Source organism: Peromyscus eremicus, unplaced genomic scaffold, assembly GCF_949786415.1.
Source record: "Peromyscus eremicus unplaced genomic scaffold, PerEre_H2_v1 PerEre#2#unplaced_3282, whole genome shotgun sequence".
Taxonomy (NCBI): domain Eukaryota; kingdom Metazoa; phylum Chordata; class Mammalia; order Rodentia; family Cricetidae; genus Peromyscus; species Peromyscus eremicus.
This window is the reverse complement of record NW_026737516.1, coordinates 1-27,936: the sequence shown is the minus strand read 5'-3', so window position 1 is coordinate 27,936 and position 27,936 is coordinate 1. Positions and strand designations below refer to the sequence as shown.

The following is a 27,936-nucleotide window of genomic DNA, read 5'->3' as shown; positions in this document are numbered from 1 at the left end:
GGAAGATGTAGTGAAGAACATTCCAGAGACAGGGAAAGCCTGTACAAAGGCCCTGTGGAGGGTGGAGGGATGCAGAGTGAGAAACTGAGAGGTGGAGTCTAGGGGCCTGTGGAGCAGGGTTGAGCCAGGAGTGTTGGAAGCTCAAGCCAGTCTGGGCTACAGAGCGAGTTCAAGACTCTTCTAAACAATCTGATGAGACATAAGACCCCGCCTTAAAAAAGAAGTAAAAAGAGGACTAGGCAGGTAGATCGGTGGTAAAGCGCTTGCCCAGCATGTGTGGGACCCTAGAGTCAGTGTGGGGAGGAGGCGGGACGGGAGAGTTCCAGGTTTGGGGTGGATGAAGGAACAGGGCGATGATAGGAACAGAAATGCCTGCTGGGGAGCCTGACCGATCTGGAGCTCCTGGTCAGCAGGGCGGGGCCTGTAGACACACGGCTGCGAATCTTCTGTCATTACAAGTTTTCACTAGGGAGGAGAGTAAGGACCAGGAAGAGAAGGCCTGGACGAAGCCACAAGGAGCTCTCTCTCCAGGTCAGGGAAAGAATGAGCTGGCCGAGGGCTTGGAGAGAAAACGGGAAAAGCAAGAATGCGTGTCTGCCTGGGGCACTGCGGGCAGATGACACTGGAGTCGGGCATTGCCTTCAGCAGTAAAATGGTAGCCGGTGACGTCAGTCATGGCGCCTTCAACGCAATGACAGGGTCTGAGGGCCGTTAGAGATAAGGAACCCGAGAGAGCACATACAGACAATTCCCAAGAAGCTCCTGGTAAAAGTAGGATAAAGAAGATGCATCCAGTGCTTGAGAACATGACCACATCCACAGAAATGCAAGGGAGAAAGATCTGAACCCTGACAGGCATGGCTGCCTCCCTACAGACAGAAACCAAGGTACAGGGAGGATGCACCTCCCTCTCAGCAGTGTGTGAGAGAGGCTGGACTTGAACCTCTGTCTGTGATGGGCCACACAGAGGAAAGGTCAGTACAGAACCTTCTGGTAGCTCTGAAGTCCGTGGAGTTCAAGGTGTCACAGCCGCTTTAAGCTCTCCGCTTGCCTGCATGTTCTTTTTCTGTGAGGCCCCGAGGCCACCCTGAGGATGACTGGGTCCCCTGACCACACTGTTCTCTCCTTACAGCTTTTCATCATTTTGGTCTTGTCTTTCCTCCAAAGACGAGAGCAACGTAGACAAAGAGATGACACCTTCTACCTCCTGGGGGACCACTTTGGAATCATCATGTGAGTTGATTCAGTGCCATCCTCTGAAGCTTGGGCTATCCTGTGGTTGGGACCCACACAAAGTACAAGGCCACGTAGCTCCCAGGATCCAGTCTTCTTCCCCTGTACACATTTTGCTCTTCCATCCTGTGTTAGGGTTTCTATTGCTGTGATGAAACACTGTGATCAAAAGCAAGCTGGGGAGGAAAGGGTTTAGTTGGCTTACACTTCCACATTGTAGTCCATCATTAAAGGAAGCCAGGACAGGAACTCAAACCAGCAGTAACTTGGAGGCAGGAGCTGATGCAGAGGCCATGGAGGGGAGCTGCTTACTGACTTGCTCCCCCATGGCTTCCTTAGCCTGCTTTCTTATAGAACCCAGGACCAGCAGCCCAGGGGTGGCTCCACCCACAATGGGCTGGGCCCTCCCCCATCCATCACAAATTAAGAAATGCCTTACAGCTGCATCTTATGGAGGCATTCCCTCAGTTGAGGCTTCCCCTTCTCTGATGACTCTAGTTTGTGTAAGTTGACATAAAAGTAGCCAGTATACATTCCCTCCCTAAACAACTCTCTGAGAGGCCAGAACCCTCCAAGTCACTGCCACCATCAGCACCCAGGGCTGCCCAGATAGGACGAAACTGTTCAGGGAGATCCAGACAGCCATGGAAAGGGCCCTCCATGAAAGTTATTCCTTCACTGCTATGACAAGCCGTGAGACCGAGACAACTTAAGGGAGTTGAGGCTTATTGTGTCTCACAGTTTAGAGAGCACAGTCCATCAAGGTGAGGAGGGTGTGGAGGCTGGAGCAGCTTGGTTTGTGGCAGCAGGTGTGTGGCGGAGCTTCTCACACAGCAGCCAGGTTGGAGCAGAGGCTGGACAGGAAGCAACACTGTGCTCTAACCTTCAAAGGCCCACTCCTATGCTCCACTTTGCCCTCCAGAACCTTCTCTGAAGATCCATAGCTTTCCGAAACCACACCCTTGGCTGGGGACCAAGTCTTCAAACACACAAGACAGTGAGAAATAGTCCACATCCAAACCAATAATGCCCTCCCACTCTGGGGACTGTGGCCACCTCAGGAAACAAGAAGCAAAAGGTCCCTAATGACCAAAAGTAGTCAGGAATCATGGAGCACGTGTGAGATCCTGCCCAGCTTCCGGGGCCTTCCTAGTTCTGCCATTCTGCATGTTGGTACCTCTTAGCACATTTTTCTTGAGTTCTAATTATTCTGTCTCATGACTCCATCACCATCATCAGCATCATCTTCACCAGAATCATCGCCATCATCACCGTGGAGTTAGTATTTATTGCACTATTGACCCAGGTCCTGGGCCATTTTCATTGCTTACATTAGTTCCATCAACTTTTCACATAGTAGGAAGCTGGGACACACATGAGAAAACTCAGGCTCAGAGAAGCTAAATGACCACACAGCTAACTGGTGACACAGCTTTCCCCGAGACTGGTTTGATCTTCTCTCTGATCCTCCCATGTCATCATCTGATCAAACACACACAGCAGATGTCTTGAGATCTCAGCCTCAGGAGAAGAGACCAGGATGCCAGGACAGAGGCTAAAGGTAATCTGGGAGGCAGGAAAAGCCCACCCACAATGCCCAAGCTAGCTCCCTTCTGGATGCCTCTTGCTGGGAGAGTCAGGCCCTCCCACTTAATCGGGTGCAAGCTATGTGGCAAGGCAAAGGGCTGAGACCGGCTGTTAGTCATGTTTCTCTATTGCTGTGACCAAATACTGGACAAAAAGCAACAGAGAGAAGGAGGAGTTTCTTTTGGCCCACAATTTAAGGAGCAACGCAGTTCATCATGGCAGAGAAGACACGATGCAGGAGTAGGAGGCAGGTGATGGTCACATTGCATCTGCAGTCTGGAAGCAGAGAGAGGTGGAGGCTGGTTCTCTGTTCACTTTCTCCTTTGTGTTCAACCAGGATCCAAACTATGGGATGCAATTATCCACGTTCAGAGCTGGTCAGCTAGAACTTTCTAGAAACATCTTCATGGATATACTCAGAGACATGTTTCCATGGTGATCTTTAATCTCATCAAATTGACAATTCAAGATTAAGTGTCATATTGATAAAGATCCTTTGACCCTACACTGGACATGTGACAGAAGTTGAGGCGACCACATTAAACTTCCTGGATTTATGTGATCATGGCTCATTTGACTGGCTCCTGGCACAAGCCCTGGTTCTCTTGGTCATTCCAGCCTCTCATTGTGTGACTAAATACTCCCTGCTGTAGTTTGAATGAGAAATGTCCCTTGTAGGCTCATGTATTTGAACACCTCATCCCCAGCTGGTGGCCGTGTTTTGGAAGGTGATGAGACCTTCCAGGGGAAGAGCCTTGCTGGAGGAAGTACGTCAGTAGGGGTGGGCTTTGAAGCTGTATATCTGGGCCCTGTTTCCTGTTCTCTCCCTCTCTCTCTCTCTCTGCTTCCTGTGCTCAGATGAAATGTGATCAGAACTATGTGGCCAGCTTCGTGCTATGCCTTCCACACCACAGTGGATTGCATCCCTTCCAGAACTATATGTCAAAATAACACCCCACTTCCATTTGCTTTTTGTTGGGGGTATTTTATTACAGCAACAGAAAAGTAGCTAATACATCCCTTTTGTGTGTGTGTGGCATTCTCCAGCTTCATCTGCTGGCCACAATGACTCCAGGATAAGCAAAGCATGGAGCTTCCATCTCTTCTGTAAACTTTGGGAAACAGTCTCACGTACACCCTAAGTACCATGGTTGGGTCTTGATGGAATTGAGTTTGACAAGATGCGTCTCTGCAAACTGCACTGAGCTGGAGTTCCTTCCGAGGTCCAGCAGGTTCCCTCTGCAGACTTTACAGTTTCCTCAACGGTGACACTGAGGGCGGGATACTGAAGCAGGAACATGAACTTGGTGCTGCAGAAACCAGCAGAGACAGGCTGCTGGGGCAGGAGATGAAGACAGCTCCTCAGGCTGAGCTTACCAGAAGGTGGAAGTGGTCATCAGGACTCTGATTTGTGGTGACCAGCTCTCGGGTCACCAGAGTGCACTCTGTTTTTCTCTTTATGACAGAGTATCATGTTACTCACACGAACCTCAAATTCACTAGGAAGCCAAGGATGACCTTGAACTCCTGATTCTCTTGCCTCCACCTCCTATGAGTTGGGATTCCAGGACTACCCCAGGATTCCTAGCTCCAGGCTCTGATTCTGGTTGGAGAGCCCTTCCCAAATGCAGTTGCTGTTCTGAACCAGGGAAAACTCCTTTGCTTAGGAGAAACAGTATCTAACCTTACATTTAACCACAGGAAACAGAAAGAGGGAATTTTTTTTAAAAAAGAAAGTTACAAAGCTTTCACAGTAACTGATTTCCTGAGAGCTGAGAGGAGACCCCCAGGGAAACTGACTTCCTCTTTTTCTGTCCCTCTGTGTCACCGGGGCACCTCTGAGCCACTGTGCCGTGCTCCTTTTCCTGTGATCTTGGCTCTTCTATGGTGGCACTCTGAATCTGACTTGGAGTGACTGCAACAGCTAACAGCCTCAGGGTCACAGTGAGAAAAAGACAAGGCCAGACATTGGCCTGGTGCATCCAGACTCCAGCAGTGACCCACCGTCCACCTCTGCCCTTATAGAGTTTTCCAGCTGGGTTGAGAGTTAAATTGAAGTCCGCAGGGATGGCTCAGCCATTAAAGGCTAGACTCACATCCAAAATATCAAGAGAATTAAATTGACAGGGAAAAACATATTCATTTACTTAATGTGACTTTTACAGGCACAGGAGCCCATAAGGACACGGAGATTCTAGGACATAGTTAAAGTTGGACACGTAGGACCAGCAAGGTCGCTCAGTGGGTAAAGGCACTTGCCCACCAAGCTCAGTGACACTTACTAGATCCCCACATGGTGGAAGGAGAGAACTGACTCCCACAGTTGTTGTCCTTTGACTTCCATATGCATAACACACACACACACACACACACACACACACACACACACACACACACACACTCTGCTTTTTAAAAGTGGGTGTGTGAAGTAAGTTTGGGAAAAGTAACTGAGAGTAAGTAGTGTAGATGTAACCAACCTTCTTATTAAATAAGAAACACAGAACCAATGCAAAGAAGAAAACCAAGAGGTCAGAGCTAAGAGCTAAAACCTTACCCTTCCTCCTGCAGTGGTCTTACCTCTCCGAACTCACTACCCCTGTGTTAATGTCTTTATATAGTGTTCCTGTTCTGCCTTCTCATTGGTTGTAAACCCAACCACATGACCGCCTCGTCACGGCCTGTCTGTATAGGCCTCCAGGTTTTCCTTGCTCGGTATTGAGATTAAAGGCATGTGTGTCCAATAATGGCTGTATCCCTGAACACACAGAGACTTACCCAGCTCTGCCTACCAAGTGCTGGGATTACAAGTGTATGCCACCACTGCCCTGCTTTCCTATGGCTTGCTAATAGCTCTGACCCCCGGGCAACTTTATTTATTAACATACAAATAACATTTTAATACAAATAAAATATCACCATAAAGTAGCCAATGAGTGTTATTTTATAGACCTGTGTGGAATTCTCTTGGTCTCAACTTCTCATCCATGAGAATAATCATGCCATTTCTCTAATCTTTGGGGGTATCTTTTACATGGAAATTTCATCTGCTATTTTTAACCTGATCAGAGAAATATTTCTATATTGCTTCTTAAAGATTTATTTTTATTTGTGTGAGTACAGGTGTCCTCAGAGTCCAGACTTGGCAAAGCCCCCTGTCCTGGAGTTAACAGACATTTACCTGTGAGCCGCCTGACAGGCTACTAGGGGTCAAACTCAGCTCCTCCACAAGAGTGGTATGCACTCTGACTGTGGAGCCTGCTCTCCGGCCCCTCATTCCATTCTCTGTGTGTGTTTTTTCCCCCTAAAGATTTTTTTTTACCTTAATTTTTATTTTATATGTATAGGTGTTCTACCTGTATGTATGTCTGCATACCATGTACATGCAATGCTCATGGAGGCTGGAAGGGGTTTTGCATAATCTAGGACTGGGATTTATAGATGGTTGTGAGCCATCCTATGGGTGCTGGGAATGAAACCAGGACCCTCTGGAAGAGCAACCATTGCTTTTAAGTGCTGAGCCATTTCTCCAGCCCCATACAGTCTTTTAACTCTCATTTTTTTTGTCAAGTGTCTTTAATTCAAAATATCTCATATGCCAAAGTGGCATATTTTGAAGTGGCATAGTTTTAGCCCTTTCCTTTACACGGTACTAGCTTAGCCAATGATACCCAGACCTTCATCAGAGATATCAGAGAGTCTCCTAGGCTGTGTCTGGGTGCCTGACAGTCTCCCTGATTCCGATGAGACATGCTCCTTGTTTTGGCATTCAGGTCACACTGTCTGTATCTAATAAACACTTGTTCCGTTTTGCTAGGTGTCATGGCTCCTAGCATCCTTGCTCCATCCCTACTAGATTTGGAGGACCTCTGGGAAGAACTGTGTCTTCCTCACTTTAGAGCCCTGAATCTGTGCTTAGCTCCAGATCTTGGTTGCAATGAGCAGCTCCCTCTCCCACAACCCCTCCAACTGGTGGGATGGCTGTTTTCAAGGTACTCCAGAGACTCACACACCGTTTCTGTCGTCTACAGGCCTCTGGACTTCGTGGGGACTTTCAGCAACCGATGGTCCTATGGAGTTGCCTTTGGGGCCACAGCCAATAAGGTCATGTTCCTGTTCTCAGAAGGCTACCAGCCCCTGAAGGTTCCACAGTGGGCCCAAGGTACCAGGACTGCCTCACACGTCCTGTGAATGTCACCTGGACATAATTGCTCTCAGAGGCCATGGGGGTGGTGTGGAGGGATAAATTCTGTGAGCAGCCACATTCTTCTTAGCCTATTACTTGCCCAAAGTTGATGCTTAGTAGCCCACAATGCTTCCCAGCTTGCCTGGGGGGCTTCTCCCCAGTTACACTGAGAGGCGCTTTAGACAAACAACAAAGGCACAGGTTCCATGCCTTATTTAAAGGAGCTACTCTGACCTACAGGTTTGGTGAGCTCTCGTATAATTCCAGAACCATCTCTCCATTGTACAAACTCCTTCTGTGCACGGCTGGAGCCCAGTCAACCCCTCCAGGGAGGCTGCTCCATTCTTTGCCTCCTGGGGATGGGGTGTCAATGGCTTCCTCGTCTGTGTCCCCGCGGCAGGATGAATGTGCCTCTGTTGCAGTTCATTTCATTCTCCCGCCAGTCTTCCCCATTGTACTGCCAGTATCTCAAAGCAAGAACCCTGGCCATTTCTGCCATGCAGTGCCCGGCCCAGGAGCATCTCAAAGCTGACACATAGTAAGGGTCATCTTGGATGACTAGGCCTTTCCTAGATGCCGTCAGTCCATCTCAGAGCTAGCCAGTGGTGGGGCCAATGTGACCATCACTTCCATAGAGAGTGCTCCCTAGTGTGTACAGTAGGTGGACCAGTGTGACCACCACCTTCCCTCAAGTGCTGTCCAGTACACACAACATGTCTATGTGGGCCCCCATGATACACTTGGGTGCTATCCTCATAGATATTTTGGTTTGCTGGCTGGCTTGTCTCTGTGGCTTTACCTGGCTACTTACATGGAAAGACACCAGTATTCATCTCCATGGTCAGCTGGCACCAGCCATGGGGAGGAGAGCAGGAAGGGGCTGTGGCTGAATGAAGGATACTGCTGCATTCCTCTGCCATGGCCTAGAGCTCTTCCAGTCGGCTCTTTAGGTCTTGAGGCCCTGACTTGAGCTCAGAATGGAACATCACAGCTCTCCTGGCCACCTCTGAGTAGAAAGCAGAGGAGCCCACAGCATCTCGGTCTCATCTCTTACAGCCTTCGTGCTTTTCCTGGGGGGCATGGAAGTCGGCCTGTCTTACTTCCCCTTCTTTGCCTGCCTGTCCTCAGAGTTCCGGCTGGTCAGCTCCATTCTGGGCTTCAGCTACTCCCTGACCTGGTAAGACGACTCTGCTGGCCGCCTTCTGGCCATTTTGGCCATGGCTGAAATCTAGGCAGGGGGACAGAGATGGTGTGGGATTCTTTGTGGAGAACAACAAGGCCCAGAGTGGACAGAGGTGACTTGCCCAATACCCCATTGTTGCTTCTTCTTGGGGTACTTCCGAGGCTTCCGAAGGTCTGTCCAGGACCCTGTGTGCATCCTAGGAGGATGTTCGTGATTAGAATACTCCTAGATGCCAGGAATTAAGGAAACTGACAGTGGTCGTCATAGAGGCGGTGGAACCCACGTCCATGGCTTCTCCTAGAGAAAGTTGTCGTGTCTCTGCTTGACATTCAGGGCCAGCCTGGCTTGGCCTCTTCTTCCTCCTTCTCTAGGCCCTAAGGATGTCCAGCACACACCTTCAGTCACACAGTTTCCTATAGTCCATTACCTCTCCATTTAGTCACTCAACAATCATTCTTTATGTTCCACAGCAAGCCAGGGAGAGAGCAAGAAAGAGCCTCATGGACTCTGTACTCTGGTTCCTGGGTCTCTGTGTTCCTTTTCCTGTGTAGGGCACCTTCCTCCCACCTGGGTCGATGCTTGGCTCATTCAGCACTACATACTTGTGCAGAGCTGGCACCAGGGAACTTCTGTCAACTGAGCAACCTGTCTTGAAACAGTCCCACTCCTAAGTCTCTGAGACTCACCCCTTGCTCCCTTTCCCCCACCCACCCACCTAATCCTCCATTCCGCAAGAGTCTTAGTCACAGCCAGGAAACCTAAGACCTTGCCCTGGCTCCATGTGTCTGTACATGGCTTGGGTAAATCCCTTGCTGGCCTTGGACTTCCGCTTCCTTGAATGCTAGAGGGGGAGAAGAAGAACATCTTCTGTCTTCCTCCTTGGTCCACAAGGACTCCAAGATGTGTCCCCCCATTAGGGCAGGCCCAGCAAATGCAGTGAGTGCTCAGCTAGGCACAAACATGGTCCTCCCAGGGGTAGCAGGCAGGATGTGGGCTGTGTTCACCAGGTTGCTCTGGGTTGTGCTGGGACGGAAGCTGACCGACCCTAACCTGCTTCTGTCCTGCAGGTTTGTGCTCACCATTCTTCAGATCTCACAGTGTCCCCATGGGCAGGTAAGTCCCTGCTGACCTCACTCAGAATGTTCAGTCACCACCTCAGGGCCACCCAGCTCTGTGAGCTCAGACAAGCCTTCCCCGGGCTTCGTTTTCCCCACCTGTGGGGGAGGGGAGTGGGTATAGCTCCCCCGGCTTCTGTTTGTGTAGTACCTTTCATTCACTGCCCCGCTGGTCACCGGCAGACATTGTCTCATTCGGTCCTCAAGGCAGCTCATCAAACCTACTTTAGAGGTGAAGAGATTGTGCCAACTTTGCCGAGTAAGTCACAGGAGTCAGCAGAGCTGGGAGCTGAGGCCGGGCCCAGCCAATGTCAAGGCCCCTCTCCACCCGACTCGGTCCCAGCTTCTCTCGCCGTAAAATCAAAGAATCAGACAGGGGAAGTTTTCCAGCAGGACCACCTGCTGCGCTTCCCAGAGTTAGTGAAAGTTGCAGGCTGGTTCTCCAAACCCAGAAAAGGAGCAAACTGAAGAGGATCCTATTAGCCAGGTCCACCCTGTTCTGCAAAAGCTTCCTTTGGTTACCCTGTGTCAATTCTGGGTGCTGCCATAACTTGGTTTCTAGCAGTAATTGAACGCATTTCTCTAGATTTTTACCTTCCCTGTACCGTGGACCTCAGTAATGGCCAGCCAGGAAAGGTGCTTGTCATCTGTGGACACTCTTTAACTGACCACTCACTGGTTACCCCTAGCAATGGCCAACTTGGGGCCAAAGCCAGATGCTTTTTAACCTCCTTCCTCGATCCTGCCCTTTCTGCCCTAACTATCCCAGCTTGTAAGCAGACAGTGGGCCCTGATGAGGCCTCCTCTCTGCAGGTTTCCCCAAAGTAAAGGCTTTCACCATCAGCAAGTGGCTTGTTTCCTGTCTGCCCTTTCTGCTCATGGTCTTCCAGGTGTCACGCTGCCCTTAGAAGGGTTCCTGGAAGGTCTGGGGGAGTCAGGGAGGTTATCTAGACCTAGAACCCAGGCCTTACACCCTTCCCAGGATTTAACAGTAACTATTAGATGCTTGTGATAAAGAGATGTGAGGCGCAGAGCCTACTAGAAAAGTGAGACCGAGCGGCTGGGCATTCCCTCCACATCTCTTCTCGGGCCTGGGCACACCGGGCAAACCTCTGCCCAGGGGTACTTCTTTACCACTGACTGCAGGGCCTGGATTCTGGGTCACAGCCTCCCTTCGGCCCCTCCTTGACCTCTCAGTCTCCCAGAGGTGTGTTTGAAGTTCCAAATGTTTCGGGCTGCTTAGGGAAAGGGTAGGATCTTCTAATTCAGACTCTTCCATTCTGAACTGCCATGTGCTAAGTTCCAGTGTCCATACAGACACGGAGGAGAAACAGGAAAATGCTGGCCGTGGTCACATGGCAAGCCAGCGTGGATTGGAGAAGGAAACTGTGACACCTCCATCTCAGGGCCACTCTATCCCGCATCCTTACATCACAGCACCAAACCCCAGTTCCCTGGGGGAACTAGGCCCCCAGAATGTGACAAAACATAAAACCAACCAGTACATTGTGAAAGCTGAGTCCCACTAGCGTTTGAAAGCAGTTTTTTTTTTAAAAAGGCATTTTAAAAAGGTTGAAAGCTCTCCCCTGAGAAACCTGTTGCTCTCCACCTCCCTCTTCCCTTTCAATCTCCACTGCTGTCCCGCTCCCTTCCTTCATCTCTCTCTGTTCTATTTCTCCCCTCCCCACCCCCTTTCTTCCTTCCGTCTACCTCCTCACCCCTGTATTCCAGTCTCTGTTTCCCAAAAGGGACATTTACTTTCTTAGATTAAAACAAACAAAACAAGCTGTTTTCATGAACTAAAAGGGCTCAAGGTTTTCCATCGGGGGTTGCTGGACTCCAAATCTATTTTTCTTCTGACCATGTACTGGGAACAGAGATTGACTGACCATGTAGGGAGGGGGAGTAGGGATTGGCTGACCATGTAGGGAGGGGGAGCAGGGATTGGCTGACTATGTAGGGAGGGGGAGCAGGGATTGGCTGACCATGTAGGGAGGGGGAGCAGGGATTGGCTGACCATGTAGGGAGGGGGAGCAGGGATTGGCTGACCATGTAGGGGCAGAGAGGAGGGATTGGTCAGCTATATGGCGGGAAGAGGGGGCAGTCAGAGATTGGCTGACCATGTAGGGAAAGCGAAGAGGGATTGGTCAGCTATGTGGTGGAGAGGACACAGTCAGTGATTGGCTGACAATGTAGAGGAAGGATTGGTCACTGCTTTAGTTGTTCAGGGAAGGTGGATCCTGGCGGGAGCCTCTGGACAGACAGTCCTGACCATGTCTTCATTGATGTAGTCCCTCCCAGTCATACCTCAGCCTGCTAATCCCCCACCCCACCTCTGTTTCTGTTGCAGTTTCTAGGAAGGTTCGAGACCCTCATTTTCTACTGGCCCTCACTGCTGTGCCTGGGTTTCCTGCTTGGTCGCTTCCTGTACATGTTCCTTAAGGCTCTGCCAATCCGCCTGGGCCTGGAGCCAGAGGCAGTGAGTTCCCAAGAGGGGGAGGTGGGCTCTGTTACTGCTTCTGCACAGCCTCTCTGGTGAGGGAGACAGCTTCTCAGAGCAGTGGCTGGCCCAGCCTGGGCTAGGAGAGTTGAGAAGGGCCAGACCTCTGACCTATCAGGGAAAGCTGGAGCCTGACAAAGTTGAAACCTGCCCCGAGGGATGCCAGGTGCTGGGATGGCAAAGCTTGAATCTAAATCCTGGCCTCCATGGCGATGACCCCTTAAGAGACCAAACCCTAGCAAGTACCTGTGAGCCAGAACATCCCCTCCTTCCTCGCAGGAAGAGAAGTCAGTGTTGGAGGCCCACCAGGCAGAGCATGTGAAGCGGCTCCTGAGAAAGCCCCGCCCGCAGTAAGTGCTCCTCTGCCCCTTCACCCCTGCTGTTCGAGCCTGGCCCATCGGACAGACCCTGGGATTGTGGAGATAGCAGGAACCAACCCAAAGCGGACAACATCAGGGAGGGAAATGGGAGGCCCAGGACTCTCAAAAGACGAGAGGGAATCTGCCAGGCATACTGGACCAGGGGCCTTAAGAGACGACCTCAGAACTACGTCTTCCTAGAGCTCTTAACTGTCTGGGCCTCACACTGGGTAGGTTTCTCTGCACTACAGTCTCCAAGAGGAAAGAGACATTTCACTTTCCATTTTTAAAATAAGTCATTTGAGTATATTCCACTGGATCAAATTCCAGCTGAAAAATAATTGCTGTGTCTAGATGATTGGCCTACAGAGATTGGCGAGCCTGAGTTACATGCTTCTTGTCTCACTTCTTGGGACAGGGAGTAGTGACAGCCTCACCTAACAAGTAAGATCCAGGGTGGGGGTAATCATCTTCTCACCAGAGCTTCTGAGATAGTCCTCCAGCCCACCTCTGCCTCAGCCACTGTTCATACTGGGGAGATCCCAGAGATGGGATGTATCTTGTCCCAGGTCACACAGCGTCAAAGTTCCTACTGTAATGAGAATTAGCTTTGGAGACCTGTATCAAAATATTTGAAATAATACTGGCATTAACAAAACCCAGATGTGTTATTTTCTTACATATAAGAACTCTGGAGGTGAGCAGCCCATAGTGGCCCCACACTGCCCATGATGTCGGCCCACAAGCCACCTGTGTTTCTGTTCCAGTATCTTAGTGTAGACTTCTCCTCCTCAGTGTTGCCTCATGGTCCAGCGTGGTTGCTGAAGCGCCAGCCTGGACCAGCCACTAGTCTGCATTTTCCAGGGCAGAAGAAAACAAGACCAAGCAAAAGGGGCTTATGTCTGTGTTAGTTCCACCTGGGAAGTCTCCCCTAAGTCCCACGTCACACTCAGGGTGACCAGAACCTAGTCAGAGCCTCAAGCTGCAAGAGAAGTTGGGGTTTCTGTGGGTTGCCTCCCGACCTCCCCCTTCCCCCCTCCCCTGGAAAAAATCCCTCCATTCTTTGTCCTTAAGGACAAGGGAAGGTGAGAAGTGGTGGAAACTCCCAGAGTTCCTTTTCTGGTGTCCGTTCATTCACAGAGAAGAAGAGAAGTCTTGGTTTCAAGCCAGGGTGTATGAGTGGGACCCCTGCTTCCAGTTCCCCAGCAGGATGATTGGGACCCTCGTGCTGGCATTCATCTGCCTGTACCTTGTAAGTAGCTCCATGGAAATCCTTTCCTGTTCTGTAAACGGAGAAGTGTCCGGGCTGCGGTCACCCAGTCTTTGGGACAAGCAGCCTGTGCCTGAAGTTTGGGTCAGAATAGAATGTGGTGAGTTGAGGAGGTACCGGGCTTCAGCCTACCATTTTACCTGCAAGGACCCTTCACCCAGACGGTGACAGTCACAGGACAGTTATCCAGGACAAATAAAACTGGTGGTGGCTTGCGCCTTTGATCCCAGCACACGGGAGACAGAGATAGGTGGATCTCTTAGTTCAAGGCTAACTATTCTATATGATTCCAGGCTAACCAGGGCTTCATAGTGAGACTACGTCTAAAAGAAAATCCATGTGATAAAATTTAGCATTGATGGGGCTGGAGAGATGGCTCAGTGGTTAAGAGAACCAGCTGCTCTTCCAGAGGACTTGGGTTCAATTCCCAGCACCCCCATGGCAGCTCACAACTGTCTATAGCTCCAGTTCCAAAGGATGCGACACCCTCACACAGACACACATGTAGGCAAAACACCAATGTACAGAAAGAGAAAATAAATCATTAAAATATAAAAAGAGTTGCTAAAAAATTAGCATTGATTAACAGTTGATAAGGAAAAATATGGTTGATATTATTTAATATGCAAAATTGACCCAGGAAAGTTGATAGAAATTATCTCCAAAGAAAATGTACAATTATAGATAGTAAGTTATACTGTGAAGAATTAAGTCATTTAAATATAAAGTAATTGGTTATCTCTCCCTTTGTTTTTTGTTTTTTTTTTTCCTCTGAGACAGGATTTCTCTATGTGGCCCTGGCTGTCCTGGAACTCACCCTGTAGACCAGACTGGCCTCAAACTCAGAGATCCGCCTGCCTCTGCTTCCTGAGTGCTGAGTTTAAAGTCGTGCACCACCACTGCCCAGCAGGTAATTAATTCTCATAAAAATAATTTCAGTAAATTAAAGATGAAAGTGGACAAGTAGAATTGGTTTACCCTATTGATCAAGACTGAAATATCATTCATTTGCTTTTTTTCTCAAGAAAATGTTTTCAATGTTGATATAATTCTCTCTTCAGTGTTTTATCAGATATAAAATCAAAACGATGGTCATGGTCTAAGTCGTTGGAAGTCAAATGGCTGAGTCAAAGGCAGCTGTAATATGCAGAATGCAGACAGTAAAGCCTAGTTATCTTTGCTTGTTTTTAAGGCAGGGGGATGGTGTTTCTTTAGAGTAAATCTGTGGTTAAAGTTTTAAGGGAATGCATTAATTAGGTTATACCGAAGTTCCGATGCCATTTATCTTAGTTAGGGTTCCTATTGCTGTAAAGAGACACCATGACCATGGCAACTCTTATAAAAGAAAACATTTAATTGTGGCTGGCTTACAGTTTAAGAGGTTCAGTCCATTGTCATCATGGCAGGAAGCATGGCAACATGCAGCAGACATGGTACTAGAGAAGGAGCTGAGAGTTCTACATCTTGATCTGCAGGCAACAGGCAGTGAATTCAGACAGACTTCTTCCAACAGGGTCATACTTCTTCCAACAAAGCCACACCTACTCCAACAAGGCCACACCTCCTAATAGTGCTGCTCCCTATGAGCTATGGGTTCAATCACATTCAAAGCACACCTTTCAAATGCCAGTGACTTGTCACTATACATGTTTGTCCTCCCCACCCCCACCCCAGTGCTGAGGGCATGTGCAGGTAGGGGAGGCAGCTCTCTTCCTTGCAATCTTTAAGGCACCCCAAATCTTCTATCATGTGCCGCCCCATACCTAGGACCTCAAGGCCACCTAGTCAGCAGCATGGAGGGAAAATGGCAAGATGCTTGTAGAAGGTTTTTCTGAACAAGGTTTAGAAGAACCACCTGCCTCTTCTGCTTCTCTTCCATTGTCCACATGGGGTCGTGTGCCACACCTGACATAGGGAGGCTGGGAAATCAGTCCAGAAGGCTTAAAGATTTTTTAAATTAATTAATTTACTGTACTTGTTCATATAAATGCGTGTGTGTGTGTGTGTGTGTGTGTGTGTGTGTCCCCACATGTATGGAGCCCAAAGATCAATCTTGGGTGTTGCTCCTCAGAGTCATCATTTTTTTCTTTTGCATTTGTGTATATGTGTGTGGGATACATGGGTGTGTGTGTGTGCGCGTGCGTGCGTGCGTGCGTGCGTGTGTGTGTGTGTGTGTGTGTGTGTGTGTGTGTTTGTGTGTGCACGTGCATGTACATGTGGAGGCCAGAGGTTGACATGAGGTGTCTTCCTCAGTTATCTCCATTTCTTTCATTAGGCGGGGTCTTTTCCTAAACCCAGAGTTCGGCAACGTCGGTACTCTAGCTAGCCAGTTCGTTGTGGGAATCCTCTGGCTCTACTCCCTAGCAATGTGATTACAAGCGGCTGCCATGCACCAGACTTTTATATGGATGCTGGGGATCTGAACTCTGATCCTCATGATTTTATTACAAGTGCTTTATCCCCTGAGCCATCTCCCAAGGCACCCCCCCAACCTTGTTTTTTTGAGACAGTGTCTCCCGTTGGGACCTGGAGATCACTGATTAGGCTCAGCTGGGGCAAGGGTGTGTCACAGCCCTCCTGGGATCTGCCTTTCTCTGCCTCCCCAGCTCTGGGGTTACAAGCACATCCACCACACTGGACTTTGTATGGGGGTGCTGGGGATCAAACTCAGGTCCTTCATGCTTGCTCTGCAAGCCCTCATCCTCTGAGCCATCTCCTCACTCCCCAGAGGATGGATTTAAAAGGACAACTGGAGCTCTCTGCAGCGTTGATTAACTCACTTGGCTTGGTGTTATGGTGTGTCTTAAGAATTTATTGAGCATCTACTGTATAGTAAGCACTGTGTTAAGAGCTAGGAGAGGGCAGAGCAATGACTCAGCATAGTCCTAGTCCAGGAGAAGCTGTGGGTCCAAGAGAAGGAGTAAGGCATGGAAGGAGAGAAAAGGGCCTGGTGACAGTGTTCTGAAATTCAGTGAGTTATTCTGGACTAAGAAACTGCCTGATGACGGTGACATTTGCACTCTACTCTTTTCTTTTTTTCTTTTTTCTTTCTTCTGTTTGAGACACGGTTTCTCTGTGTAACAGTCCTAGTTGTCCTGGATCTCACTCTGTAGACCAGGCTGGCCTCGAACTCACAGAGATCTGCCTGCCTCGGCCTCCCGAGTGCTGGGATTAAAGGCGTGTGCCACCACTGCCCGGCTTGCACTCCACTCTGAAAATCAAGCAAGATTTGGTTGGTGGAGAAGGAAGGTGGCAGGAACCAGAGAAGCAACAGTGTGGTGGTGGGCAGACAGGACAGTGGGCAAGGGTTGCTGTCATGTGGACTACCCTCTCCAGTTTACATTAGTGAAGGGAGCCATGGAGATGTGGCTGGTCTTGCCCCTAGGGTCACTCCTCCATCATGAGATTCCATTATCTTTCAAGTGCTCTTTTAGTCATTATGTATGAAAGACAAGCTTTGTGTGTGGTCATTTTCAAGAGTTCTGGCTGCCTGTAAGAGGCTGGCCTCAAGCCCCAAAGAAATCTGTTTGTTCCTACACTGAGCTGGTCTTGGGAGACTTTGATGCCTGTGCTCTGCATTCCCAGTTCATCGTCATGGAGTTCTGTGTGTTTCTACTTGTGAGAGACGAGCTGGATATATTTGAAGACAGGCTGCAGAGCTACCTCAACCACATGAATGAGACGGGGACCTTGACCCCCGTCATCCTACAGGTGAAAGAACTGATCAGCGTCTCTAAAGGTAAAGCCATCCACTCCCCATCGTCCATGTAACATTGAAATTGCCTGACCAGGGTGCCTGGATTTCTTTTGTGTTAGAGTTAACCTGTGCCTTCCTGGGTTGACTAAGGACAGAGAGCTCAAGACAGTTCATTTTATTAAAAACCATTTGGGGTTGAACTGCATGTGCCCCATAAAACAGAGGTTCTCAACCTGTGGGTCATGACCCTTAGAGGTTGAACAACCCTTTTATAGGGGTCGCCTAAGACCATTGGAAAACACAGAGATTTACATTATGATTTCTAACAGCAGCAAACTTACAGTTATGAAGTAGCGATGAAAATACTTTTATGTTTGGTGATCACCACAACATGAGAAACCGTATTAAAGGGTCACAGCGTCAGGAAGGATGGGAACCACTACCTTAGACATTTCTCATTTTAAGAAGTTGTTTTAGTTTCCTTTCCCGTTGTGGTGATAAACGACTCTTACAAAAGTCTTCTAAGGGAGAGATTTATTCTGGCTCACAGTTCAAGGCACAGTCCGTCCCACACGGAAATCCAAGCGCAGGAGCTTGAAGCAGTGGGTCACATCATACCCCCTGTCAGGAGTCAGAGCGAGGCAAGTGCATTCTGTGCTCGGCTCCCTTTCTCCATTTAAACAGTCCGGGACCTGGGTATGGTGCTACCCACAGTGGGCAGATCTTCCTACCTCAATGAGTGCGATCAAGACAACCTCCGCAGACGTGCTGTGGTGGTTTGAATGACAACCCCTCATAAGCTCCTGTCTATGAACATTTGGTTCCCAGCTGGTGGTTAGGTTTCAGAAAGCCTAGGAGGTGTGCCTTGATGGAGGAGGACTCTGAGAGTGTAAAGATCCACTGCAAAGTTCCGGTTGTTCTCTTCTTCCTGCTGGTTATTGGAGATGTGAGCACTCAGTGGCCTCTACAGCCACCATGCCTGCCTGCTGCCATGCCTCCCCACCATGATCTCAACAGCTGTGAAGTGATTTTTCATTGTGTTTTTAATTGGCATCCCCTGAAGATGAATAATGAACATTTTCTCATTTTTTTCTATATATATACTGGGCATTTGTGTGTCTTCCTTTGGGGGACTGTCTATTTGAGACCCTGTCACAGGAAAGGTACTTTATGACAGAGGTTTTCCCAGAAAACAGCATATCCTAACGATATGTCCACCTTCCTTGGAGAGAGGACATGTCCACTATCTTCTAGATGAGAAAAAAACCATGGACAAGATGTCTGGATAAATGCCTGTGCCTGGGAGATGACTAATGACTATCTTAATCAAAGTTTTATTGCTGTGAAGAGACACCATGATCATGGCAACGCATAAAGGAAAGCAATTAATTGGGGCTGGCTTACAGTTTTGGAGGTCTAGTCCATTAACATCATGGCAGGAAGCATGGAGGCATACAGGCAGATATGGTGCTGGAGAAGTAGCTGAGCGATCTACATCTGGATCCACAGGCAGCAGGAAGAGAGAGATACTGGGCCTGGCTTGGGCTTTTGAAACCTCAAAGTCCACCTCCACAGTGACACACTTCCTCCAACAAGGCCTTGTCTACTCCAAGGTCATACCTTCTAATCCCTCCCAAGTAGTGCCACTCTGATGACTGAGCATTCAAACATATGAGCCTATGGGGGCCATTCTTATTCCAGCCACCACAGTGAGTAGTGTGCTTACTGTGCAAGTAGGACAATCTGAGTTCCCACACAAAAAATGGACACGATGGAATGTGCTTGTAATCCTAGGACTCGGGACATGGAGACAGGGAGATCCCTAGGGCTTGCTGATCAGCCAGCCCAAGCTCTAGGTCCCCGTGAGAGATCTTGCCTCAAACAACAACAATAAAACCAATGTGGGCAATTCCTGAGGAACAATATTCAAGGTTGACCTCTGCCCTCCCCTACACATGCACATGTCCATGCAACCAACTCCTGAAAGTTGTACTCTGGGTGTGTGTGCTCGCTTGCTCACTCGCACATGCACACATGCAGCTTGGTCTCATCTGTAAAATGGGACTTAGACAGACAGCATAATGGTTTCCAAAAGATTTTATGGCGCTGATGTTTTATGATCCTAACCCACCAAATATCCCTGTATTAGTTCCCTTTCTATCGAAGTGATAAAACACCATGACCAAGGCAACTTATAGAGGGCTTCATGGGGCTATGGTTCCAGAAGGGTAAGAGTCCATTGTGGCAGGAAGGTAGGTTGGAGCAGAACTGAGACGTTGAGAGTTCCCATCTTGAATCACAAACAAGAGCTTTTAAACTCTGAAAGTCGGCCTGCAGTGACACACCTCCAATACCTCATCTCCTCAACTTTCCCAAACAGCGCCACCAACTGGGGACCAAAGTATTCCAACATCTGACCCTTTGGGGGACAGCCTCATTCAAACACCACAGTCCCTTAAGTCATGAGACACCTGTGGCAAGTGATTTTCTTCCCATTAAGATTGACCTGGGAGAACATCAGAGCCAGAAGGGGCCATCTTTGGTGTGAATTACTTTCTTATAGCTCTGTGGTCACAGAAAGTCACCTTATAAGTGAACACTCAGGCAACAGCCGATCCTTTCATATTGCTGTGTTTTACTGTGGCCGTGAATGAATCTTTAATGCAGATTTATGTTCAGTATGGTGAGTCCTTGAGCTCCACACTCAAAGAGCACATTATACTTACATTTTAGCAGCACCCATTTTTTTAAAAAAATTTTTTATTTATTATTACTTTAGGTACATGTGTGCCCTGTGTGCCTGGTGCCCTCAGGGGTCCCTCTCCTCCCTCTGCTTCCCAGCAGCAAATGCTGTGTGACCAGCTGCCTCAAGCTCCTGCTACTGTAACTCCCCCAGCCTGACCGTACCTTAGAACTGTGAACCAGGAAAACCCTCCCTTCCTTAAACAGCATTTGCCAGGGTATTTTGTTACAGCAACTGAAAAGTAACCAAGACAGAGCATAAATAACAAAACCCGATGGAAGGTGGATGCTACAACCTGTTGATTCCAGCTATTCTTGGGACCAATGTACTCCTACCCTATCCCCTTTCCAAAAGTTGCAATTAGAAGTCAGCTATTACCTGCCTTTTCCTGGATGGGGCCTACTGTTGATCGGAGAACAACACATACTTCTCCCAACCTTAATTGAATGTAGTTGGAACATATTAGTATCAAAGGTTTCAGAAGACCATGCAGGCAATCAACTATCCTGGGGATGTGTGACTAAACCGAGCACAGGCTCGCCCACAGAGAATGAGGTGAAGGAGAGTGTAGTAGTTTTACCCACACCTTTCTGATGAGGATCTGCTCTCTGCAAGTCCACCTCAGGTGCGTTTTCCAAGCCCTCTCCTGTTACCTTTCATATTTCAGGAGCCTGGGTGGTGACCATTTTCCCTGCCTCCCTCACGTGCGTCAGCTACCTCTTCCACATTTTGGCCTGTTACAGGTAAGAAAATTCTAGGAGTCATTTGTAGGACTTCAGCCAAAAGTATGCATGACATTCTTTACCCAGAATTTCTGACCAGTACCTGCATGGCTTAGTGTGGCACTAAGAAGTGAATATAAGGGCCAGGTATGGTCAAATGCACCTTTTGTTGGGAAGAATATAAGCTTAACAGGCTGGGCATCTATAATGATCTACCCTTAAACTTAGAGTCCTCACCTCAACTTCACCCCAGCCTTGGGAGCTGAGTATTTTCCTCTCAATGCTTACAGTTGATGAAGCTGAGACTCAACAAGATTAAATGACATGTCCGAGCACTTGAGCAGAGGGGCAGGTCCTCCCGATACCCAGAGACCTGCGTGTTTCTTGTGCATTCTCATTGCTGGGTGTCAGATCTGTTCTGCTGTTAAGGGCTGATAACACCAGGTTCCCAGCAGGTACACTCAGCTCAAGGAGTCATCAGTGGGGTCACAAGGCCTGGGAGCATCTACCTCAAAAACAGCAATGCAGGACGAGGACACATGCTCATGCTTGCTCTCTGTGTCTCTCTGGGTGTCTCTGTCTCTGTCTCTTTATACTTCTTGTATCTTGATAGGCACTTCTTTCTTTAGATTAGGGAAATTTTATTTTATGCTTTTTTTGTTGTTGTTGTTGAAAATATTCTCTGTGACTTTTGGCATGGGTTTCTTCCTTGGTTTTTATTATTTGTAGATTTGGTCTTTTCATAGTATCTCAGATTTCCTGGATGTTTTGTGCCTGGGATTTTTTTAGATTTAACATTTTTCTTTGACCCAAGGTATCAATTTCTTCTATTTTGTCTTCAATGCCTGAGATTTTCTCTCCCATCTCTTGTATTCTGTTGGAGAAGCTTGCCTCTGAGGTTCCTGTTTGAGTTCCTATATTTTTCATTTCCAGTTTTTCTATCAGTTTGGGTTTTCTTTATTGATTCCATTTTCACTTTCATGTCTTGAACAGTTTCTTTCATTTCATTCCACTGTTTGTTTGGGTTTTCATGAATTTCATTAGTGGATTTATTCATATTCTCCTTAAAGTCCCTGATCATGTTTATAAAAGACACTTTGAAGTCCTTGTCTTGTGCTTCAACTATATTGGATCTCTCAGGGCCTACTATAGGAGGGCTGCTGGGCTCCAGTAGAGACATATTGTCCTGATTGTTATTTGTTGTTGGATTTTCTTTTACTCTTTTTGGGGGGCCGCCACCCAGCTACCAAATAAACCACACATGGAGGCTTATTCTTACTTATAAATGCCTGGCCTTAGCTTGGCTTGTTTCTTGTCAGCTTTTCTTAACTTTAAATTATCCTGTCTATCTTTTGCCTCGGGGCTTTTATCTTTCTCTATTCCTGTATACCTTTTCTTTCCTTCTTACCCTGTTGCTGGCTGTATAGCTGAGTAGCTGGCCCCCAAAGTCCTCCCCCTTCCTCTCTCATTCATTGATTTTTTTCTCCCAGATTTCTCCTTCTATTTCTTCTCTCTGCCTGCCAGCCCCACCTATCCTTTCTCCTGCCTCGCCGTTGACCATTCAGATCTTTATTAGACCATCAGATGTTTTAGACAGGCACCGTAACACAGCTGTACAGAGTTAAACAAATGCAACATAAACAAAAGTAACACACCTTAAAATAATATTCTCCAACAGTTATTGGTTGTGTCTTTATGCTGGCATCCAGGCATCTGGGTTTGAGATGATAGTAATTCTGTGTTAATATCTGGTCTGGTCTTCGTCAGGTAGGTTTCCCTTCCTTGGTTTCTGCGTCCTCTCTGGATCTTAGGAGAGTGTGATGGCTGTGGGTTGTGTGGTAGGGAGTGCTTCTGAGTCCCTTCGAGGTATAACCACTAAGGGTTTCAAGTAGAAACTTGTTTCTGGGTATTGGGGCTAACATGAAGGAATGGAGATGGACAGAAGGACAGAGGGCTGACAGCATCCACAGGAGGGAGGAAAGCTGGGTCTGCTGTGAGGCTGATTCTCTGGCTGGCGTGGCAGTGGGTTTCCAGGGAGAGAGTGCTTCAGATGCTCAGGTGGCTGAGACTAAGTGATGGGCAAGAGCCGGAAGGCTGTGGGAGAGAACCTGCTCAGTTCCCTGGGAGTAGGGGTTGAGAGCTACGTTTTTTCCTGTCATTTTAAGAATTTCCATTTTAGTGATCATGAAAAGTAGAATTCATCCAGGAAAAATACTAGAGATTGAGTACAAAGTGAAAAAGAAAGGAAGGAAGGAAGAAAAGAAAAAGAAAGAAAGAAAAAAAGAGAAAGAAAGAATCCCACAAATGGGAGTGTGGCCTAGGAACAGAACACTGCCAACCCAGCCTTCACATATAGACCAGGAACTGGACAGGGATGTGGAAAATGGAGTGGTGGGGGCGGGATTCTATAAGGGGTTGTTGCCTCTTTAAATTGTTTCTGTTTAAAAATGTATTATTGGGCCGGGCGGTGGTGGCACACACCTTTAATCCCAGCACTCGGGAGGCAGAGCCAGGCGGATCTCTGTGAGTTCGAGGCCAGCCTGGGCTACTAAGTGAGTTTCAGGAAAGGCGCAAAGCTACACAGAGAAACCCTGTCTCGAAAAACCAAAAAAAAAAAAAAAAAAATGTATTATTGGGCTGGGCATGGTGGCACATGTCTTTAATCCCAGCACTCAGGAGGCAGAGTTAAGCAGATCTCTGTGAGTTCTAGACTACTCTAGTCCACATAGTGAGTTCCAGTACAGTTAGGGCTATGTAGAGACCCTGTCTCAAAACAAACAAAAACCCCACACACAATAAAAAATGCATTATTATTGTATGCGTGGGTGTGTGTCTGATGTGTGTGTGGGGGTCTGAGGACAGCTTGCAGGAGTTGGCTCTCTCCTACCATGTGGGTCCTGGGGTTGAACTCCGGTATTGGGCTCTGCACAAGTGTCTGATGTGTGCAGGGGGGTGCATGTGCCATGGCATGTGTGGAGGTCTGAGGACAGCTTGCGGGAGTTGGCTCTCTCCTACCATGTGGGTCCTGGGGTTGAACTCCGGTATTGGGCTCTGCAGCAAGCGCTTTTACCTGCCACACCATCTATCCCATCCTTGGTTTTTCTTTAGGTTGCTATAAGGTTCAGCTATCAACAAAACTGACTTCCTGGTGTTAACTGTTTAAACAATATTATTAAGCAATATGCATTCACCATAACAGAGTAAGTATAGAAAGCAGAATGAAAACAAATATAATCTCCTCTATCAGATTCAATTGTTGTCATGACTTGGTCAGTATGTCTTATGTTTATGAACTGTAGTAACCTTGAGGATGCTGAAGAGAGATCAGCACTTCGCCAGGAGCTACAGTCGACGCCCACTGCGATAGGCCTCCATGGGCCTTTCCATTGAGCTCTGATGCTACAGAAAGTGCCATGATCATGAGTGTCACCTGCTTTTCCTCTTCCACAGAAAGCACATGAAGAGGCTGTGGGCTGGAGACAAGGACTTCCTCCCTCAGAAGTTCCAGAGTCCCTCCTCAGCAGCGAGTGTGGTGAGTCTGTAGGGGAGCTGAGCCACACCTGACAGGACCCCAGAGAAGCCCAGGCCTCTGTCCCCAGATGCAGCCACGTGAAGAGCCTGCTTTGGTTTATGAGTGACCCTCAGATCAGATACGGGGTCCTGGGTACAAGGCTTGGAGGGAAGGGAGCTCTCATCCTACGGAGACCCCTGTTTTTCTTCTAACCCTCAGGTGGCCATTGCAAGGTACTCTGGCTGGCAAATAGCCTACATCCTCTGGGGTAAGTGCCACCCCAGGACCCATGGAGTCCAGCACATGTTCCCTGAGCACCTACAGAGCCCCAGCTGTGAGGAGAGACATGGAAAGGCTGGAGAGGCAGCCAGAGCTTCTAACTTTGAGGAGTCTGGAGAATGGTGGAGAAACACCATGTGTCATCTCCCGTCTGCCCTCATCTCACTGGCTGCCTTTGCTGGGCACCACGGAGCAGAGGAGGAAATGGCCCTCACACCAGCTCAGGACTCTAGGGACTTCTAGGGGAGTTGGCCTTTGAACTGCATCTGGCAGAGTGCCAGGCAAGCAGGAAGACAGGGAAATCATGGTAGGCAGAAGAAACAGTGGCAGCAAATGTGCCAAGTGCCTCTGGTGGAAGAGGGGGCATAGTCAGGTCTGCCTGCAGAGGGGAGTATGGGAATGGGCCAAGAGGGAGCCCTCGTGATCCCCTCTGTTTCATCTCCAGGCTACCTCATCATCCATGTGGTCCAGAGCCTCTGTGGTGTGATGCTCATGTACAGTCTGGTGCTGCCCATCCTCCACCACCAAGGTCTGGAGATGCTTCGAGGGCTTGGCCTTGGGGTGTAAGTGCTGAGTAGATGACTTCTTACTGATGCTGGGGACCCAGCCCTGGGCCTAAGGTCTCGTTCCGATGACCCTCACAGGGAGGGAATCTTATGTTTTCAAAAACCTTCCTCTCCCATCATTCCATGGGGCCTTCACAATCATGTGTATGACGCATAGAATCCCATTTTTCAACAAGGAAATAAGTTGTAGGGGGTTGAAGTAAGAGGCAGGACAGCAGGAAGGAAGGAGCAGGAACCATGGGTAAGCTATCTGATGTGTTGTGTTGCCCGGGGTAAAGTTCCTGCCCTTCCCAGAGCCTCACTCACTCTCTGGAGACAGTGACAGGCTGATGGTGGAGCACTTGACATGCTCTTCTTCATAACAGCTCTGGGAGCTTGATGCCACCAAGAGACAAGTGCTAGAAGGGTAGGAGCTATGCTCAGGGAGAAGGGCAGGCTGAAGCGCACGCTCCCTTCAGTCACCACACCATACTGCCACCCATGTCACTTCAGCACGTGGCACCCTCGAGGACTGCTGCTCTGGACAGCTTGACTCCATGTTTGCCCAGCGCCCCCCATGCCCCTGCAGTGCCTTGCCTGTCTGCTCTCTGGCCTCTTCTCACACGCGTTCTCTGCTTCCGTTCTCTGTGTGAAAGGGTCGCATGGACTTGGCTGTGTTGTTCTGAAGACTGCCACGCCACTGCCACCCTTAGCAAAAAGGGGCATAATGGGGAGCCATGGGCTATGATCTGGAGCTGGAGAATCAGCATGTGGCCCTGGGGGGCACATCCCCTTTGTGGGTCTTTTTTTCTTTTTTTTTATTGCTCATGTGCACCATAGGCATGGGCGTGGGCGGGGTCAAAGCTCAGTTCTACTGCTGCTCTTCTGGGTGCTCTCTCTCTCTCTCTCTCTCTCTCTCTCTCTCTCTCTCTCTCTCCCTCCCTCTCCCCCACCTCTGTGTGTGTGTGTGTGTCTCTCTCACCCTCTGTGTCTCTCTCTCCCTCCCTCTGTCTCCTTCTATCTCTTTCTTTGTCTCCCTGTCTCTGTCTCTTTGTCTCCCTGCCTCTCCGTTTCTATCTCTTTCTCTGTCTCTTCTCTCTCTCCCTCCCTCTGTCTCCCTCTATCTGTTTCTCTGTCTCTCTCTGTCTCTCTGTCCCTGTCTCTGTTTCTGTCTCTCTCTCTCCCTCTCTCTGTTTCTCTGTGTCTCTGTATCTCTGTCTCTCTCCCTCTCCCTCCTCACTATGTATCAGAGAAGGGCCTGGAACAGTAGACTAGACCACCTCAGGGTGGACCTGCCCTGTGTTTCAGCCTCACCCTATCTGTAGTCGTGGGCCTCATGATCGTGCAGGTGTGGATCGCTGGCAGATTCTTCCTGCAGCCCAAGCTGGGCACAGCAGACAAGCAGAAGCCCCTGGCTCTCCACAACAGGTGAGGGCAGAGGAGGGGGTGGGTGTGCAGGGCTCTCCACAACAGGTGAGGAGGAGGAGGAGGGGATGGGTGTGCAGGGCTGTCCACAACAGGTGAGGGAGGAGGGGGTGGGTGTGCAGGGCTGTCCACAACAGGTGAGGCGGAGGAGGAGGAGGTGAGTGTGCAGGGCTGATTCACAACAGGTGAGGGAGGAGGAGGTGGGTGTGCAGGGCTGTTCACAACAGGTGAGGAGGAGGAGGTGGGTGTGCAGGGCTGTCCACAACAGGTGAGGCAGAGGAGGAGGAGGTGGGTGTGCAGGGCTGTCCACAACAGGTGAGGCAGAGGAGGAGGAGGTGGGTGTGCAGGGCTGTCCACAACAAGTGAGGAGGAGGAGGGTTGGGTGTGCAGGGCTGTTCACAACAGGTGAGGGAGGAGGAGGAGGTGGGTGTGCAGGGCTGACTGTCCACAACAGGTGAGGAGGAGGAGGGGGTGGGTGTGCAGGGCTGACTGTCCACAACAGGTGAGGAGGAGGAGGGGGTGGGTGTGCAGGGCTGTTCACAACAGGTGAGGGAGGAGGAGGAGGTGGGTGTGCAGGGCTGTTCACAACAGGTGAGGAGGAGGAGGAGGTGGGTGTGCAGGGCTGTTCACAACAGGTGAGGAGGAGGGGGTGGGTGTGCAGGGCTGTCCACAACAGGTGAGGAGGAGGAGGTGGGTGTGCAGGGCTGATTCACAACAGGTGAGGAGGAGGAGGAGGTGGGTGTGCAGGGCTGTTCACAACAGGTGAGGGAGGAGGGGTTGGGTGTGCAGGGCTGTTCACAACAGGTGAGGGAGGAGGGGGTGGGTGTGCAGGGCTGTCCACAACAGGTGAGGAGGAGGAGGTGGGTGTGCAGGGGCTGATTCACAACAGGTGAGGAGGAGGAGGAGGTGGGTGTGCAGGGCTGTTCACAACAGGTGAGGGAGGAGGGGGTGGGTGTGCAGGGCTGTCCACAACAGGTGAGGGAGGAGGGGGTGGGTGTGCAGGGCTGTCCACAACAGGTGAGGGAGGAGGAGGTGGGTGTGCAGGGCTGTCCACAACAGGTGAGGGAGGAGGAGGAGGTGGGTGTGTAGGGCTGTTCACAACAGGTGAGGAGGAGGAGGTGGGTGTGCAGGGCTGTTCACAACAGGTGAGGGAGGAGGAGGGGGTGGGTGTGCAGGGCTGTCCACAACAGGTGAGGGGAGGAGGGGGTGGGTGTGCAGGGCTGTCCACAACAGGTGAGGAGGAGGGGGTGGGGGTGTGCAGGGCTGTCCACAACAGGTGAGGGAGGAGGGGGTGGGTGTGCAGGGCTGATTCACAACAGGTGAGGAGGAGGAGGAGGGGTGTGCAGGGCTGTTCACAACAGGTGAGGAGGAGGAGGGGGTGGGTGTGCAGGGCTGTCCACAACAGGTGAGGGAGGAGGAGGTGAGTGTGCAGGGCTGTCCACAACAGGTGAGGGAGGAGGGGGTGGGTGTGCAGGGCTGTCCACAACAGGTGAGGGGAGGAGGGGGTGGGTGTGCAGGGCTGTCCACAACAGGTGAGGGAGGAGGGGGGTGGGTGTGCAGGGCTGTCCACAACAGGTGAGGAGG

At 49.6% G+C, this 27,936-nt stretch overlaps 1 protein-coding gene across 1 annotated transcript in view; it reads left to right on the top strand.

The window, feature by feature from the left end:
• Window positions 1-26,355, top strand: part of LOC131902149 (stimulated by retinoic acid gene 6 protein-like) — a gene marked incomplete at its 3' end in the record, with an annotated part of 36,348 nt that extends 9,993 nt beyond the window's left edge. Inside the window, exons 3-15 of the mRNA XM_059253178.1 lie at window positions 1,133-1,233; window positions 6,849-6,979; window positions 8,060-8,180; window positions 9,254-9,299; window positions 11,652-11,780; window positions 12,081-12,151; window positions 13,301-13,412; window positions 17,016-17,169; window positions 20,538-20,613; window positions 24,043-24,124; window positions 24,323-24,371; window positions 24,828-24,945; window positions 26,236-26,355. Of these exons, the coding sequence (XP_059109161.1) occupies window positions 1,133-1,233; window positions 6,849-6,979; window positions 8,060-8,180; window positions 9,254-9,299; window positions 11,652-11,780; window positions 12,081-12,151; window positions 13,301-13,412; window positions 17,016-17,169; window positions 20,538-20,613; window positions 24,043-24,124; window positions 24,323-24,371; window positions 24,828-24,945; window positions 26,236-26,355 (1,310 nt within the window). The remainder of the gene's footprint in view (window positions 1-1,132; window positions 1,234-6,848; window positions 6,980-8,059; window positions 8,181-9,253; window positions 9,300-11,651; window positions 11,781-12,080; window positions 12,152-13,300; window positions 13,413-17,015; window positions 17,170-20,537; window positions 20,614-24,042; window positions 24,125-24,322; window positions 24,372-24,827; window positions 24,946-26,235) is intronic.
• Window positions 26,356-27,936: the final 1,581 nt, after the last annotated feature.